The sequence below is a fragment of the Salmo trutta genome, chromosome 19 (genome assembly GCF_901001165.1).
Source record: "Salmo trutta chromosome 19, fSalTru1.1, whole genome shotgun sequence".
Taxonomy (NCBI): domain Eukaryota; kingdom Metazoa; phylum Chordata; class Actinopteri; order Salmoniformes; family Salmonidae; genus Salmo; species Salmo trutta.
In genome coordinates, this window is record NC_042975.1 from 37,042,281 (window position 1) to 37,061,357 (window position 19,077).

Here is a 19,077-nt window from a genome sequence, read left to right on the forward strand (position 1 = left end):
GTAGCTAGCTACAGCAACAGTTTGCAAACATCGCGAGACTTCCGGGAATGATTGCGAAGCAGGCTGAGGTTTGAGAAGTCAATGAGAGAAGTGACCAATTCTTTTTTAGTTGGCACAACCTAGATTCGCGCCAATGTCTTAAGTAGTTGAACATGTTATTACTTCAACCTTTTTAAAGTGACAAACTTACATGTTTTTATTTAATCAAAAACAACTTTATATCGAAGGAGTGTCTTTGGTTTGACGGCCTGCACATGTTCAGTTTGGCGCCAGACGCCCGTTAGACCCGATGACGTTAATGCACATGTGCTTAGCTAGCCAACGTCACCTACAAGCGTGATCTGGGATTTTTATTGGAGAAGCAGTTTATGCCCATCTTCATACTGTACTTTTTTTCTAAAGCTTCTTCAACATATTTCACGTGACTACCAGCGGGGAGGGGCCACTTCGCGTGGCCCAAGAATAGATGCAATAAAGAGGTCAATAGAATTCAACCCAAACAATGGAAACGCGTGGGTGAAAGATGCCATGGGGGGAAAAGTGGGTGTGTTCCAGTCAGTTCAGAGTGTCAAATCTGGGGGATGGTTTTTGTAATGTATGCAATGTTGACATGTCAGACATGCATTCAATATTTTCATCTTTAAACCCTGTTATTTTCAACATTGGTTGCATACACACAAGGTGAGACACATGGAAATGAGACTGAAAAAGATAATGGTCAGAGGTTAAAAGTGTTATAAAATTGTATTATTATCATCTAATAACCTAATCAGTGTGGACAAAAAAATGAGATCCCAAGACTCAGAGTTATCAAATGTAAGAATCAACCTCTCCTTAAAACAATGCCGTTCTGATACAGGATATGAGATTTTTGAAACATAATTTTTCACGTGAATAAATTATTGTATGAGAAAATGTCTAAAAGGAGGGACACCAGAAAGAAACAAATATAACATTGCAGTTTCCTCTTAAGACAAGAGGCCTGCCAAACTACAACACACACAAAAAAATGGACATACAAAAAGCATCAGTCGCAGATGCAACCATCCCAGTTATAATATATATTATTTCAAAGATTGAATTAATTTTCCATAACCAATAAGTCTTTGTTTTAGTGTTCGTAGGCGGGTGGCTAATATTCCTGTAACTTGATACTCTATATACAACAGTAAATTAAGAACACCAATAAGGACCCAAGTGCAAGCCTCTCAAACAGGATACAGTAGGATCATCAAAGAGAAAAACTAAAGGAGTGAGACAAAGACATTATGAAAAGAACAGAGCAGGTCTTGTAACCTGAAGCTCTGCACTTGAGGTCTCAGACTGAGTTCTTCCTTTACATTTGGTCTCGGAGTTTGGCAAGCCTTGAAGACAGCTCATCCTGAGAACAAAAGATAACAGACAATGTTGCAGATCTCTAAAAACTCACCATTTTCATTCTTGTGTGAGAAGGGGCAGGGGTTGGGGCTAAGGACCATTTTTTGCAAGCCTGAGACACAGCTACTATAATCATATCAGCATTGTTATCATTGCTCTATTATCCCAATCATTTATTTGAAAGATTGTGTTTAGTAGACAATTGAAAGTGTGGTAGGGTTTATAATAGCTCTTGTTCGGGGCCTGTTCCTGTACCTGCTCTGCTGACGCTACACTGGTGCCCACTGATCCAGTCTGTCCCTGTGGGAGTTCCATGTTCAGGTCCAACCTACACACAAATTGAGATGCATTCATTTTCTCACTTTTAAAGACATTTTTTTTTCAACAATAGAGAACCACAAAATAAGGAATTCTTACCCTGCTTCATCAGCCAATTCGTGCATCAGTGAATCCACTTGATTCTGAAACACACGTCGCTGACTGTTAAGTCTCCATTGATTGTGAACAGAGCAGAATAAACGAATCACAGTCAATGTATCTTGTCATGATCTGCACTTGTATGCATTTACTGTTACAGACTTGAAGATCAAAGGCCACAGATCTGGTCAAAGACCAAAGGTGTGTCTAGCAGGAGCCCAGAAAAGCATCATTACCTGTGGGGTGGTTAGTGTGGTTGTGCTACTCATGGTGTCCTCCATTTGAGCGGTCTGTACATCTAACGTCTCAAATTGATGCTCAAACTTGTCCATGAGGCCGGAGATCTAGAGAGATGAGACATTCATTACCAAATTTCCCTTTCAGATGGTGAAAAACATAACATGTATACCGTCATAAGTGTGACAACTATCAAATTGATGTATTTGACTAGGAGCAAGAGGGCACACACACACACACACACACACACACACACACACTCTACCTTCTCCAGGTTCATACTCTTCAGTGTGGCATCCATGCCTTTCACCACTCCAGCCATAGATTTAGTGACCTGTAGAATGAACGAACATTACTAAAATAGAAAGGTACCTTGCTGTGTGGTTGGAACCAGCAATTGTTGCAGTAGTAACCTAGCACTCTTTTACAGATATTGCACAAAATTTTCCCTCCAAAGTAAAAGTGGGCCCATCTTAAGCAGAATCAATGTCTCAAACCAAGAATGTCGATGTATGAAGTCTTGTAGGTATGTAAAACAACTGCACCTTGTTCATTGTGACTGCTGTTTGGACCCTGGCGGCCACTGCATCAATCCTAGCACTCATCCTTAGGAAGTTGACCGACTGGTTCTTCTGTCTGATGGCGTTTTCCGCATGGATCCGTGCCACTTCCACATTTCCTTTTTGGATAGCCTACGGTGAGGATAAAGGTTCAGTCACTTCATTCTCAGTTGAGATGTTCAGAGCTATGATGAGGTGATAGGAGGCTTGACTAATGAGGTAAAAGGCCTACTTACTTTTTTGACTTTGGCCTTCTCTGCCTTTTCCTCTTTGTCACATTTTTTAGAGCTTCGTTGCAGTTCTTTGGCTGCAAACTTGAGATTGAAGAGATGCTCTGGGATGGGAAGTTAAAGGGCCAATCAGCAGTTCAAAAATAACAAAGGGTTCTCTGCCACTGTTTCGGTAAAAAGCTGAGGGATGGGCCTGGAGAAATGTAACCACTAAAATGTATAGACACAGCTATGGATGCTAGGACTGACCATCCATATCAAAATGTTTGTTTTAAACATGTTTTGAGGCTTTACAGTGTTTGTTTACAAACATTGGAGTAAAACAAGGTTATATTTTGGGTTCTGATGGGGTATGAAAATTGAACTCAGCTCATGAGGCATTTATAAGTTATATTCTTCAAGAATCAATGGGTAAATATCATTGATTTATAAGTCCACAAATGGATGTAGCGACTGCTGATTGCCTATTTAAAGACGGTTTCAAAAATGCCATAAATACATAACGGAAGCTTCCAGTATTTGTGCCCCTTGTCGGCACCCTCTTTACAAACCTTAATCGATGGTGTGCTCCCACCACAGAACTAAAATACCTGTGATGTAATCATGCGAATAAAATGGAAATGCCAGCCATCCTACCAGGCAATAGGTGTCTTCAGACGAAAGTAAACTTGTTTACTAAACGTGTTGTACTGACTGTTATGCCCATGGCAGATGCACAATACCAATAACAGCAAACAAGCGTTTCTCTTTATCACAAAGCCATCCAAGTATAGACTATAGTCATAAATACGAATCGAAACCTGATATATGGCTTTTGAAATTCATATTCAGACGAGTCACGGACTAAACAACAGGCCTTTCACTTTGTCTAAATTTCCTGGTGGTAACGCATCTAGAAGCTAGCAAACATTTCCGAAAGGATACTCTCCATATTCGACATGCTGGTAGGCTCCTTGATGGTCCGAGAATGAATGTATTTTTATTGTTTTTCTTCTCGATTTAGACGTAATGCAAAAGCTTTCCTCTTCAGATATTCCTCTCGTTGATACTTCCGGCTACACTACCCAAATATAAGACGTCACGGTCACATGTTCAAGGGTGCGTTCTGTGCGTTCCAATTGACGTCACTAACAACCTTATTTTTGTCAGTGGATGACTGAATGGACGTGTAAAGTTCTGACATTGAATACTAAGATGGATTGTTACATTGTCTACAATATATTGTGTACAGTTTATATAGGAATATTCCTCCCTCCATCCCTTATCTCTGGTGGTATGTCAGTGCAGAGACAATCCAATCAGGTTAGGGGCTGGGGGTTCTCGTCAGACAGGCGGTGGCGTAACTGAAGTGTGGGCGGTGAGCGAGCTTGATTGATGTTTAGGTTTGCGTCTCTGGATCACGGCAGTGAGCGAGAGGATGACTCACCCTCTGTCTGATATGATATTCACCCTCTTTGCAGCAGCTCAGCCAGTGCATACCTCCCAAGCTCCTCCTGCAGTGCTCTGTAAAGGTCTGCTCAATCACCCCTAAATGATACTGATGCTGCTTTCAAAACAACTGGGAACTCGGAAATCTCAGACTTCAGTGCGTTCAAGACAACTGGGAACTCGGGGAGAAAACGAGCTCTGACTGGGAAAAATAGTTTTGAATGGTCATCCAACTCAGAATTCCAAGTCGGGAACTCGGGCATCTTTCTAGAGTTCCGACTTTCTGACCTGAATATCACTAAGATCATGATTTAACCTTGAACAGGCACAAACCCTCTTATAACACTATCCTAGACTCCTACAATAATTTTCTGAATTGTCATCTGAGTGGAGTTGTAGACTACTTGCACATTGTTTCACCCCTTCACATTAGAGCACATCTATTTACAAATGTTGAAAACATTGCAAACATAATTATTCTTTGTGGTGTGGATAGGGCTACCTACACAGTTTTACATTTCCTTGAATCTGTGTATCTGTCTAATATAAAATGTCACACCAGTGCATCACTAATCACTTGACAGACAGACGAGATAGATAGATACACTACATAACCAAAAGTATGTGGACACCTGCTCCTCGAACATCTCATTCCAAAATCATGAACCTTAATATGTAGTTATTACCACCCTTTGCTGCTATAACAGCCTCTGCTCTTCTGGGAAGGCTTTCCGCTAGATGTTGGAACATTGCTGTGGGGACTTGCTTCCATTCAGCCACAAGAACATTAGTGAGGTCGGGCACTGATATTGGGCAATTAGGCGTGGTTTGCAGTCGGCGTTCCAATTCATCCCAAAGGTGTTCGATGGGGTTGAGGTCAGGGCTCTGTGTAGGCCAGTCAAGTTCTTCCACACCGATCTCAACAAACCATTTCGGTATGGACCTCGCTTTGTAAACGGGGGCATTGTCATACTGAAACAGGAAAGGGCCTTCCCCAAACTGTTGCCACAAAGTTGGAAGCACAGAATTGTCTAGAAAGTCATTGTATGCTGTAATGTTTCCCTTCACTGGAACTAAGGGGCCTAGACTGAACCATGAAAAACAGCCCCAAACCATTATTCCTCCACCAAACCTTACAGTTGGCACTATGCATTCGGGCAGGTAGCGTTTTCTCCTGGCTTCCGCCAAACCCAGATTCGTCCGTCGGACTGTCAGATGGTGACGCGTGATTCCTCACTCCAGAGAACGCGTTTCCACTGCTCCAGTGTCCAATAGGAGCAAGCTTTACACCCCTGAAGCCAACACTTGGCATTGCGAATGGTGATCTTAGGCTTGTGTGTGGCTGATCTGCCATGGAAACTCATTTCATGAAACTCCCAACGAACAGTTATTGTGCTGACATTGCTTCCAGAGGCAGTTTGGAACTCAGTAGTGAGTGTTGCATCCGAGGACAGATCATTTTTACACGCTACACGCTTCAGCACTGTTTGTTGCTCCTAGACGCATCCACTTCACAATAACAGGCACTTACAGTTGACCGGGGCAGCTCTAGCAGGGCAGAAATTTGACAAACTGACTTGTTGGAAAGGTGGCATCCTATGACGGTACCACATTGAAAGTCATTCACTGAGCTCTTCAGTAAGGCCATTCTACTGCCAATGTTTGTCTACGGAGATTGCATGGCTGTGTGCTCGATTTTACATACCTGTCAGCAAAGTGTGGCTGAAATAGCCAAATTCACAAATTTGAAGCGGTGTCCACATACTTTTGTATACATTGTGTAGATATCTGATATATAGATAATCCCATAATGAACAAACAGAGCATCGTGAGTTACCTTAAAGTCGTGACGCCAGATTGCCATGGAAACTAGACTACGCTCGCAGCTGAGAGAAAACAGTGCGCTGTAGAACTTCAGTTTGTTTCCTTAAACGCCACTGTCGTGTTGGGTTGGACAGCGATCAAGCACGAACCTACATCTTCTAAAGATAATAGCGCACTGTGCACGGTGTCTACGAGTCGGAGATCCCAATTAAACCTGTTGGATATCACTTATTGTTGTTTTGCTTACTATACTTTGGCTAAGTTCTACCCTTTCCTCAGCAGTCAGGTGAGTAGGCTAAAGTATATTATTTAATTGTATAATCATTGTCGTGCTACATTTGATACAGGAATCATTTCGAAATGCATAAGGTTTGTGCTTTATTATTTTTTTAATGTCAATATCAATCAAATGCACATTTGGTAGGCTAATGAAATGCATTGCCCGCGGATTGAATAAACAATAGCAAACAGTGTTGGCCAGTGTGTAAATTATACCTTACAATATTGCATCAGGTGAAGACGTGGAAGAATAGGTGTAGGCTAAACTCAACATGTTTAATTTTTTATTTTAAATAGGCTATTTTATTAGTTTCTGTTCAATAAAATATTTGTTAATAATTTGTATATAGCCTACGTGGTCTGTGAGTGTTTACTAGACTAATAATGGGTTTGTAAATATTATTTTGGTAAATTGCATAGACTGTGCACACGCAGCATCATTTCGATGAGTATAGGCTAAAAATGACTGTAAAATAAAATAAAAACTCAAGAGAACTGATTGATAGGCTAGCCTACACAATATGTTACTAGATCGAATCTGATTATCAAGAACAACACTCCCGGCATTAGCCTTTATACAATATTTGTATAGAAAAAGTCTCAAATATACAACAACGACAAATTGTGAATATGTGAGAAGTGGCGATGATGTTTTTTTACACGCATGCAGAAAATCCAGGAGAAGACGCAGCGAGCGAGAGGTGCTTTACTCAGTGACTGTATGACTCATACGGTCTTATCTAAAGAGTGGGAGCAGGCGGGCGCGCGAGATGGGGTTGCACATGAGACCAAAATTCTGCAGCATGCGACTATTATTCTAGTACATGATGGATTCCATAAGAACTGTCCGTGCAAACTTTTGGAACATGAGGGAGAGTAGACTATACATACCCCGGTGTTGACCTCCCACCACTGTGCAAGTTAAACATGTAAAAGTAAGCTAACCTGATTTGTGGGATATCGTCTTAAAATGTTTACATAGCCTTATTGATTTGTTTATACACAAGAGTATTATTCAATGGGTTCATTTATCAATTACTAAGTTGACAATAAAACCATTATATCCTCAAATCACAGGATCAAGTGCAAACAAGGTCAAGGTATGCTCAGTCATATTACTTATCCTCAGAGAAAGTTCCAAGCTGGTCACCTTCCTGTTGAATTTTTTATTTTACATCTTCCACCCCCCTGTGTGCATGTGTTGTGTGTATCTGTGTGCCTGTACCACTCTTATGCTTAGTAGTAACAATACATCTTTTTTTAGTTTTTAATTGTGCAATCTCTGCCTTTGGTATCTCTTGTGTTTCAGACACCCCTGAACTCAATGTGAATGAATGATACTATGAATTACTTAGTAGTATTTCTTCACATGTCAAAAACACATTACAATGTTTCCCATTGAACACACATTTTGTTGCATGAAATTACCCAGCTTCTTCCAAATACAATATTGTCTCCTTTTGCAGTTAAACCCAAGATAATTGATTTCCAAATGGATAGAAGATTCCACAACTTGACTCTGGAGCAAGTCCAGACTTTGGACCAGGTGTTGACAGAGGTGATACCCATCCACGGCAGAGGGAACTTCCCCACCCTGGAGGTGAGACCCAAGGACATCATCCACGTAGTGAAGGACCGGCTGTTGGAGAGGGAGATCAGGGTCAGGGACATTCGCCTCAATGGCTCAACCGCCAGCCATGTGATGGTCAGGGACAACGGCACAGGCTACAGAGACCTGGACATCATCTTTGGAGTGGAGCTGCCCAGACAGGAGGACTTCCAGGTCATCAAGGAGGTGGTGCTGGGCAGCCTGCGTGACCTCCTTCCCCGTGGGGTTAACAGACGCAAGATCACCTGCCTCACCATGAAGGAGGCCTATGTGCAGAAGATGGTCAAGGTCTTCAATGAGCACGACCGCTGGAGCCTTATCTCACTGTCCAATAACAGGGGTAAAACAGTGGGGCTCAGGTTTGTAAGTTCCCTGCGACGCCAGTTTGAGTTCAGTGTGGACTCCTTCCAGATTATATTGGACCGTATGCTGGAGTCATACTGGGAGACTGAGAGGAGGCAAGGAGTTCAGTGTGAGGGATTGGAGTCACACAATGGCATTGTGTTACATCCGGATAGAGGGGCAGAGAAAACTATAATGGTACCCCAGTATTCTTCCACCTCTAAGAATCTAAAAGAGGATAAAGACAAAGATTCAATGATGACTCGCTTCGCTGACAGTCCGTGCCACAGTGAACAGGTTGTTGTTCAAGAGGAAGAATCATCACATCCGATGAATGTGCATGCAACTGGAAAACAAGAGCCACTGGAAGTGTTAGAGATAGAGAGAGCAGAGCTAGACCTGGGAACTCTGGAGAATGAGGAAGAGGTAGAAGAGGAGGAGGTGGTAAAGGTTGATACAGTACTTGAGATAAGAGTAGAGGAAAAAATGCCATTTGTTCAGAATACAGATTATCCCTCACTTATATCCTCCTCCAAAATATTGACAGACGTGATGGAACCTCTGGTGTCAAATATATCTGTAAACCCTCAAAGTAACATAGAGGAGTCACTGATCTCTGAGTCAAAAGACATCAAGCCATCCCCAGTGTTGCTCACAGAGAACTCAGTGCAAGAGCAACTTCAAGTGATGCCTCAATCCACATCCCAAGCCTGCACTGCTGTCACACAAAACGTACACCTTGAACATTTATTCCCTCCGCCAGCCAAGAAAACCTGTAACACATCCCAGGGAATTGTCCCTGACTATTGCCCCTCACCTAAACCACCAAGGAAGATGTCACGGAAGATGAGCAGCATCTCATCACTCCCTGAAAAATGGTCTTTGTTAAAAGATTTGTCCGATCTTACAACACAGCTGTTTGAGCCTATAGAAATACTTCCAACACCTCAACCAAATCCCTCTTTATTAGACACTGATCAAGGCCATTATTCATCTTCCTCAGGGTCCAGACAGAGGAACTCAGAAAGCACTAAAACATTCACAGACCACCTTACTCCAGCCGTTTCATCCCAGGATAAAACCATCTCACCCCGTACCGTAGAACAAATAGTTAGGGTGAAATATTCCAAAAAGCCTCCGGACTCAGAAGCTTCTGAGGAATCATTGTCCCTTCAAACAACAGGGAACCGAGTCCCAGAGACTGAACCTGCTGCTACTCAGGAACTAGCACCACCAGAGGCAACCACGGTCTGTCCACGGGCAGGGGCAAGTTCGGCCCCAAGGGACAAGGCCAGCATCACTGTGGTAGCAGAGTGCATGTACGGGGACTTTGAGCAAGCCATGGATCATCTGCGTTTCCGACTGATTGCCACCCATAACCCAGAGGAGATCAGAGGAGGTGGGCTTCTGAAGTATAGTGACCTGCTGGTGAGGAACTTCAGGCCAGCCAGCGAGACAGAGATCAAGTCCCTAGAGCGCTATATGTGCTCCCGCTTCTTTATTGACTTTCCTGACGTTAGCGAGCAGCAGCGCAAGATCGAGGCCTACCTGCGCTGCCACTTTGTTGGCGACGAGGAGACGAGCAAATATGACTATCTGATGACCCTGCGTCGGGTGATAGATGAGAGTACAGTGTGTCTGATGGGACATGAGAGGAGGCAGACACTCAATATGATCACTGTCCTGGCCCTGAGGGTGCTGGGGGAACAGAACGCCATCCCCAACACTGCCAACGTCACCTGCTTCTACCAGCCTGCGCCATACATGGCTGACCCCATATTCAGCAGCTACTACATTCCCCAGGCAGCACAGCCACCCCTGCTTTACCACCCCTACCCTTTACATGTCCACATGCAGACCGGCCTGGTGTAGCCCCAGCATGTGAGTGGGGGAGAGCATGCGGGCTGCGTTCTATATGGTTCTACTCTGTAACCAGAGGCACAAAATTGATTTTAAAAAGAAAAGAGGCATGAGCGCAATTTGTTCAATGCTTTGAAAAGACGCTGCCTATGACGTGAGACAGCGGACACAAAATGGGGGAGAGTTGGAGCTTTATCTTTGGATAAAGGCCACCACGTCACTCTTTTCAAATGAAAAATGTTTTGAATGGGAGAGAGAATAGCTGATTACTCACTGAGAGCAAGCTGCAAGGGAAAATGTCACAGAGGAAAATTACAGTTTACGTGGCTGTTTCAGCTGCTACAGCAGGCTAGGCTTTGTCTTTGTTACCTTCCTGTAACACGGGGATCCTGTACTGTCAATTAATGACAAAGTTGTTCAAACATGACAGAAATACTGTATGAACAGTTGACTGAACGTTTCTTATCATATACTATAGTGAGGTAGAGGACGGGCAAGTATGCTGCAGTGGATGAAGGTATAAACACTTCAAAATAATTAGACATACCATAGTTGATGTAGACCAAAATCACAACACATGTTCAAATTAGACAGTATCTGATCAAGCCAAACTACTGTGCTGTGTTTTAGAGAAAACCTGATGAGTTGTTCTTCACGAATGTAAGTGAATTAACTTTCTTGAAGTGATCATACTTGTGTTTAAAGGTAGACTCAGCGAAATGACGTTGCCACGAGCAGCACCACAGGGACAGCAGGTAGCCTAGTGGTTAGAGCATTGGGCCAGTAACCGAAAGGTTGCTGGATCCATTCCCTGAGCTGACAAGGTAGAAAGCTGTCATTCTGCCCCTGAACAAGGCAGGTAACCCATTGTTCCCCGGCAGGCCATCATTGTAAATAAGAATTTGTTCTTAACTGACTTGCCTATTTATATAAAGGTTCAATTTAAAACATTGTCCCCCAAAAAATATTGAGATGCAAGACTACAGTATTTGCACATGTTCGCTTTAAGCTGTTCACAGCATTGTAGCCAGGGCACTGAAACACCAGAGAAGTTGAGCCTCAAGCTTTAATGCGCTTAGTTCTTGCGGGAAATTGACCCACTATGCTGTCATATCGCTGAGTCTACCTTTAATATTGTATTGTAACGTCACAAATCTTGATATGACATCATCAACTGTGCTTAGGTCTTGGGAAAATGTGGCGTAGAGTACATATTGATTTGTTTTCTGGGTGTTAATGTCTGATTGCATCCTTGGTAAATGTTTGAGTGTCTAATGAGTGACTACATGAATTTATCAGGGCGAAATCAGGGTTGTTAAGATGAAAGACAGATTCCAAAGTGTTTTAAACTAATCACCCCTCAGTTTCGTTATGTGGTAGTATTTAGAACTAACAGTTAGACATCTAAGTTGTAACTGTGAGACAGAATGACACTCACAGCAAAAGTAGATTCACTGTTACTTATTTCTCAGTGTGCCATTTCATTGTAAAAGATAACCAAGAGGTAATTTGTAAAAGACCCACAAAATGTATTTTCAGCACAGGCGTGGCAGTAGGTGAGTTACCCTAACGGACAATTGAATCTGAAGCACAATGTAAACGTACGCAACCTTGTTGTTAATTAGTGAACTATAGATGTATCGGATGTATGTGTGATTCACCAATTCAATATAGATGAAAGTCTAATGTAAATGTAACTGTGCAGTAATCTGGTACTTCTCATATACCATAGCGTTGATTGTAAATTGTAATACAGTAATCTATGTTGGGATTCTTTAGGTATAATCATTTTGTCTCATTATGGGAACTTTATCTGGAGCTACTGTCATGTATCGGTAGAGAAACATCATGCATTTTCATGATCTCTGTAACCCCATCCATATTCAAATATTTGCTCAATTAGTATGGTCATTTTGATAATAAACCTCATACATTTAAACATCCTCAGATTACTTGCATACAGCCTCAAGACAGTGATGCTGATTGCCCTGGAGTGAAAAGTATCTGGTTGATGCTGAATGTAATTATCATGGCTTTCTGACAGGAGGTGACTTCAGCATTCCAGAGGAAGTAACACACTTTCTAGTTTTTTTGTTTGTTTTATAACAGCCCAAATTTATACATTTGCCTGTTTCCATCCAGAGACCCTCAACATCACTGCAGTCTTTCTGGGCGTGCTGAAGCGCCATGCGTCAGAGGAGTGTTAAGTATTGTTGCTAGCCGAGTGTCTGACTCATCTCTCCAGTCTTCAGTGCATTATCTAGTGGAGGTACCTCCATCACAAGGCTAACTGGCTGATAACCAACCAACCATACCACCAGACTCCATACCCTATCCAACACATAGGCTGCTTCTACTCCTCCTCACTCTCTCTGAGATAGAGCAGGTAACTGTGGGACAGTGGTGTGGGGTAGTCAGGGGCAGAGGCGGGTGGGACTGACATCACTGCAGAGATATGGCCCATGGTGCATCTTTATGACTCATCATCATGGCTCTTTGAGGGGGCAGCCAGAGATGACTCACCAAGCCAGGGATGGGTTTTAAACAGCCAGACAAGAGTGGCTATTGTGGAATACACAGGGCCTGGTGAAGAGTGGCAGCTCAGCTTGTGCCAAGTGTGTTGACTGGCAGGATGTGAAAATCCTGCCGTGATGACTCAAACAATAACACTTCAACAGCATGGGGTCTGGGAAAACAAATGAGGTACAGGAGAAAATGGCTGGAACACATAGAGGAAGTGTGAATTCACAGTACCATTTTGCCATGAGAAGTGACAGAACATTATATATCATGTTTTTCTATGGTGATTAAAGTGGGCATGTTTGTATTGTGTTTAAAGAATGTGACGGAATGAGCCAAATACCAGGGGCACCAAGTTGGGAGAAAATCTATGTCGCTCCTTTATTTAAAAAAACAAACACACAATCAAAAATATTGTGTAGAAAAAAAAGTCACGTTTATTATTACACCTAGAATGTCATCATTGCTGGATTCAGAAATTACTAATCTGCTGCTTAAAGGCAAGTCCATTTACCATCTATTATATTTTTTTATTTATTTATTTCACCTTTATTTAATATTAAGAGAACATGTTCACAAATTGTTGAGTAGGGATTTATCCATTGGCCCAAGTGATGTGTTTTCAAACTATACCCACACAGTTTGCAGACGACAGTTACCGTTGTCTCGCAATTAACTAATGAAAACCTTGATTGATTTTGCAGTCCCATCTCGTTCCCTAGTGTGGCGACATGACTAACAGTAGCGTGGCCCATCAGATGACACCTAAGGGGTATTTCAGAGACCCTAAACCAGAGTGTAGTAGGGGAATCATGGGGTAGTGGAGCCGGGTGGATCCTGGGGGCATGGGGAGCAGAGGAGGGCTGAGTCCTGGAACACTTAGCGTATGACACACACAGAGCACCTTATGTTAGGAAGTGGAAGGAGAGAAGAGAACCTGGCTGTCTGTAGCCTTGGTTTCTGTTTCTTAGGCAACGTTGCCAAGTGGCTCAGCTGTGTCGGACCCTCCAACCTTTGACCAAGCAAACACAACCCTCTGGTTCAAGAATGCTCATAACAAAACAACCTATCACAAAACAGCCCAGAACAGGTGTATTTGTATGCAAATGTGTTGAATATTATTGGCACAATTTATCTGCGCTTTGTACACACAAACAAAAAGTCCTTCGTTGTTTAGAACGGCATGAAGCGAAATCTATCCTTTGCTCTTTGTGGCTTGTCTGGTCATCCAATATTGTGATTAAGAGTAAAATCAGAGGGCAGTCAGCCCAACAGAAGCAATCTCAAATTCAGCTGCCACATACAATAGATACATGTGCAAACATTTCACCATCATTAATATTAGCTAAGGAATAATTGCAAAGTGTATAATACAGTGAAAAAATATAAATATTTCTGTAGTAAAAAAATGTCCTTTTCAGTATGAGGTGGAAGTGAGTGGTGGCTATGGGCGAGCCTCTCCTCAAAGTACCATGATGCACTTTGGTTTGTGTTTGAACCAATGACTGGTTTGAACATGCTGGGTTGAAGCACAGTGCCCTGGAAGTTATAAATTAATGTGTGCATTTGATTTAGATCAATGAAAGTATGTTCCGACCAACAGAAATAGAACTCAATGGTAGACCCTTATACAATCGCTTTGCATTTCTCCTTTCCAATTACCCACACTAGCTACCACACTAGACATCACTCAACCATAACAACCACACGCTACAGGAAGAGGATACGGCAAAGCCTCTATTAACCTATTGTATGTGCAAATATACAAATTCTACAGAATTGATAAGGATTACGGGGGATATAGCATTGAAAACATTCAGTGGCCCAGGAGTTAACTAAGGAGGTACGTCTGCCTCTGATTCAATGGCGGAACATTGTACTGTAGGCATGCAGCATTTTATTAGTAGACATAATTAATGATGAAAGAAGTCACCACCTCAACTAATTAGAATCAATAAGTTCCCACGCAAAGATAAAGTCTGAGAACTAAAACCCACAGACACAGCAGTCCTCTAAGACCTAGCCTGGATGCCTAAAAATAGATTAATTAATGCGGTGAATGAGCACACCAGAGTTGACCTCCCAAAGTGAAGGATGGGGGTTGGGGAGGATGAAGCATAGTGGGAGGGTTAGCGTCAATCAGACAACCCAACACTGAGAGGGGGTCATGTGGAAGAGGGTCATTTAGGGAGAGATGTACTGTACTGTTCAGACAGAACACAAACAGAGAGAAGTAAAGGGAGCATCAGTCTGTCTGTCATCCAGATGTAGAGGACAGCAGAGCTTAGTCTCCTTGAGCTATAACATATGAGCACCAGTTTTTGGCATCTCTTGAACCTTTGTTGTTATATGATCAGGAAGATCGGAGGTGAGAAGGAGGGTAAGAGAAAGATGGGGGAGGAAAAGTGAGGATGAGAAGGAGAAGAGTTATGAGTGGATAGAAGAGGAGGAGTAAGAGGAGTCTTTAAGGCCCAGGAGAGCAGTAAGTAAGGCGGAGGTGAGTGAGTTGACTTGTGGGTCCATATTGATGAGTAGCTTTGAAGACCAGGGAGGGAGATTCCTTGGCAAGATAAGGAGCACCACTGCCAGTAGAGTCGTAAACAGTCTCGTACACAAAGCAAAATGATACAAAAATCAATTAAAAAATTAAAGCAAAATCCCTGAAGTATTAATTTAGTCAATTGTACAGTCTCACGCCTGGTGGGTAAGGTAGATAGGTGGTTGGTAGGGGTTAGAAGGCCCAGTTTAAGGTGGTTTGAGGGGGCTGTGTGTGTCAGTGTTTCCAGCCCATAAGGTGGCTGACCCGGGCCTTTTCGGTCATGCGCCGTACCCGTCCTGAGCGGGACATGCCTAGGTTGAGTGGGTCCTCTGTGGTCCCTGACTCGTCGTCTGACTCGTCGTTGTACAACACTGTCCTGCGGCCCTGGTTCCGAGTGTTCACCTGACCAGACTTACTGCGGCTGCTGCTTTTTTGACCGCCCTCTGCCCCACCCTCACCCTGCTCTGAGTCCTCCTCCTCTTCTGATTCCTCCTTTTCCTCAGGCTCCTCTTCGTCCTCAGGCTCCTCCTCTTCGTCCTCAGGCTCCCCCCCTTCCTCTTGCTGCGGCGGCTGTGGCTGCTCCCCCTCTTCCTCGTCTTCACCTTGTTCGTCTTCATCCTCCTCTTCCTGCTCCTCTGCCTGGACTCGTGCTCTCTTGGCTCTTTCTGGAGCCTCCTCTTCTTCCAGCATCCTCTTCCCAGAGACGGCCATCTTGCCCTTGACTTTGTGGCCCGTTTTTAAGCGGGGAGCTTTGCTGTAGTCGTGATCTCCCCCGTCCACAAACTTTCCAACCTCCGACTCACTGTCCGACTCACTGTCTGATGAGGAGGAGGAGGAGGAGGATGATGAGGAAGACGAGGAAGACGATGACGAAGATGAGCTATTGGATCCTCCAGATCCCTCTCCCTCATCCTCCTGCAGCACTCGTCTCCTGTGGCTCTGTCTGGTGCCGTTAGTGAGAGGTCTGTTACCGTCTGGGGGGAGAGAGAGAGAGGCACACAATGCCTCCCTGTTAAACATAGCACAGCAACACCTACTAAAGTAGCCTCCAGTACCTGCTGGAGTAATGATGTCATTAACTGCTGCGATTTAACCAGGCTGACTCCAAACTTTCAAGCAGTTGGCAAAATCATACATTTGTCGAGATAGCTTGGTGAAACAGCTCTATGAAGGACTATTTATCCACTGCCTGCTGGTGTTGGTTACCCTGTGTAGTAATACCTGAGTTCTTGACGGGAGTGGTTTGGCTGCGGGTGACACGGTCAGCCCCTGGACCCCCACTGTGGCTTCCTGTCCCTGAGTTAGACGATGACGAGGGTTGGCTGTCCTCATCCACTATCACGCTGCTCGTCTCTGACGCTGCAACAACAGCAGCACGTCACGTAACCACCCAACCCACATTTCACACTTCTCTACAACACATACCGCCACACAGCGACACAAACATACACTCACGACAAGAGTGTTACCTTGAGATGGCCTGCGAGACCGCTTCTTGGATGAGGTCTGTAATTCTTTTGGTGTAGGTTTCTTCCTTGACTTGTGCTTCCCTTTAGGACTAGAGTTAAAGAGACACCAAGACAGAGTGTTTTAGGTGGAATCTGAATAGATCCTACAAGGAGTGGTACATAATAGTTGGGGTTATCACAGTGGATTTAAGAGTTGTAGAGAGGGGTTCCAGCCAGGCCAGTACCTGGAGGGTCGGCTGGTGGGAGGGGAGCTGCCTCCACTGTGCAGTCTCTTCCTGTAGCTGACACTCTGGCGACTCTTCCTCCGCTGGTTCTGGACTGCAGACTTGTAATCCGAGATGATGGAGATGATTTGTCTTTCAAAGAAGGCTGATAGGCTCAGGGTCATGGTGTAGATCTGGAGATGAAACAATGAAGATCAAAAATACCATTCTCTCACAGAACACAGTGTGCCTTCAGAAAGTATTAATTATTCCACATGTTGTTGTTACAGCCTGAATTCAAAATGCTATACACAATACCCCATAATGACAAAGTGAAAACATATTTTGAGAAATTTTTGCAAATGTATTGAAAATGAAATACAGCAATCTAATTTACATAAGTATTCACACCCCTGAGTCAATACATGTCAGAATCACCTTTCTGGGTAAGTACAGTTGAAGTCGGAAGTTTACATAAACAAGTTTTAATGACTCCAACCTAAGTGTATCAACCACTCCACAAATGTCTTGTTAAGAAACTATAGTTTTGGCAAGTCGGTTAGGACATCTACTTTGTGCATGACACAATTGTTTACAGACACTATTTCACTTATAATTCACTGTATCACAATTCCAGTGGGTCAGAAGTTTACATACACTAAGTTGACTGTACCTTTAAACAGCTTGTAAAATTCCAGAAAATGATGTCATGGCTTTAGAAGCTTCTGATAGGCTAATTGACATCATTTGAGTCAATTGGAGGTGTACCTGTGGATGTATTTCGCACCAAAGTACGTTCATCTCTAGGAGACAGAACGTGGTGTTTATACTTGCATACTATTGTTTGTACAGATTAACGTGGTACCTTCAGGTGTTTGGAAATTGCTCCCAAGGATGAACCAGACTTGTGGAGGTCTACAATTTTTTTTCTCAGGTCGTCTGATTTCTTTTGATTTTCTCATGATGTCAAGCAAAGAGGCACTGAGTTTGAAAGTAGGCCTTGAAATACATCCACAGGTACACCTCCAATTGACTCAAATTATGTCAATTAGCCTATGAAAAGCCATGACATCATTTTCTGGAATTTTCCAAGCTGTTTAAAGGCACAGTCAACTTAGTGTATGTAAATTTCCGACCCACTGGAATTGTCATACAGTGAATTATAAGTGAAATAATCTGTCTGTAAACAATTGTTGGAAAAATTACTTGTGTCATGCACAAAGTAGATGTCCTAACCGACTTGTCAAAACTATAGTTTGTTATCAAGAAATCTGTGGAGTGGTTGATAAACAAGTTTTAATGACTCCAACCTAAGTGTATGTAAACTTCCGACTTCAACTGTATTTGTGGTGATTGGGTGTATTAATACACCGTCCAAAGTGTAATAACTTCACCATGCTCAAACGGAAATTCAATGTCTGCTTTAAAAAAAATGTTTACCCATCTACCAATAGGTGCCATTTTTTGCGAGCCATTGTAAAACCTCCCTGATCTTTGTGGATGAATCAGTGTTTGAAATTCACTGCTCGACTAAGGGACCTTACAGATAATTGTATGTGTGGGGTACAGAGATGAGGTAGTCATTCTAAAATCATGTTAAACATTATTATTGCACACAAAATAAGTCCATGCAACTTATTAAGCACATTTGTACTCCTGAACTTATTTAGGCTTGCCATAACAAAAGGGGTTGAATACCTTTTTTAAAAAGAAAGAAAAAAAGCTCTAATTTTTTGTTAGATTTTATTTAAAAAATTACCCCCTTTTTCTCCCCAATTTCGTGGCATCCAATTCATAGTTACAGTCTTGTCTCATCACTGAAACTCCCGTACGGACTCGGGAGAGGCGAAGGTCGAGAGCCGTGCGTCCTCCGAAACACAAGCCAACCAAGTCACACTGCTTCTTGACACAATGCCTACTTAACACGGAAGCCAGCCACACCAATGTGTCGGAGAAAACACAGTGCACCTAGCGACCATGTCAGCGTGCACTGCGCCCAGGCCCGCCACCGGAGTCGCAGTGCGCGATTGGACAAGGACATCCCTGCTGGCCAAACCCTCCCCTAACCCGGAAGACGCTGGGCCAATTGTTTGCCGCCCCATGGGTCCCCCGGTCGCGGCCGACTGCGACAGAGCCTGGACTCGAACCCAGAATCTCTAGTGGCACAGCTAGCACTGCGATGC

At 43.3% G+C, this 19,077-nt stretch overlaps 3 protein-coding genes across 4 annotated transcripts in view; 1 reads left to right on the plus strand and 2 right to left on the minus strand.

Moving 5' to 3' along the window:
• Positions 1–721: 721 nt before the first annotated feature.
• Positions 722–3,920, minus strand: LOC115154517 (charged multivesicular body protein 1b). The gene is made up of 8 exons (XM_029700802.1): positions 3,746–3,920; positions 2,828–2,925; positions 2,577–2,723; positions 2,297–2,365; positions 2,031–2,138; positions 1,795–1,838; positions 1,633–1,705; positions 722–1,381 (listed from the first exon to the last, which is right to left on the minus strand). The coding sequence occupies exons 1-8, from the start codon at positions 3,759–3,761 to the stop codon at positions 1,337–1,339; spliced, it is 600 nt and encodes a 199-aa protein (XP_029556662.1). The 5' UTR covers positions 3,762–3,920; the 3' UTR covers positions 722–1,336.
• Positions 3,921–6,189: 2,269 nt separating this feature from the next.
• LOC115154513 (uncharacterized) lies at positions 6,190–10,249 on the plus strand. The gene is made up of 2 exons (XM_029700794.1): positions 6,190–6,359; positions 7,819–10,249. The coding sequence occupies exon 2, from the start codon at positions 7,845–7,847 to the stop codon at positions 10,173–10,175; it is 2,331 nt and encodes a 776-aa protein (XP_029556654.1). The 5' UTR covers positions 6,190–6,359; positions 7,819–7,844; the 3' UTR covers positions 10,176–10,249.
• Positions 10,250–13,039: 2,790 nt separating this feature from the next.
• Positions 13,040–19,077, minus strand: part of LOC115154511 (bromodomain and WD repeat-containing protein 3) — a 31,354-nt gene continuing 25,316 nt past the window's right edge. For both annotated transcript variants that reach the window (XM_029700793.1, XM_029700792.1), the window contains exons 37-40: positions 16,916–17,088; positions 16,692–16,780; positions 16,444–16,581; positions 13,040–16,196 (exon numbers count right to left, since the gene is read on the minus strand). In XM_029700793.1, the coding sequence (XP_029556653.1) occupies positions 15,457–16,196; positions 16,444–16,581; positions 16,692–16,780; positions 16,916–17,088 (1,140 nt within the window). In that variant the 3' untranslated portion in view covers positions 13,040–15,456. The remainder of the gene's footprint in view (positions 16,197–16,443; positions 16,582–16,691; positions 16,781–16,915; positions 17,089–19,077) is intronic.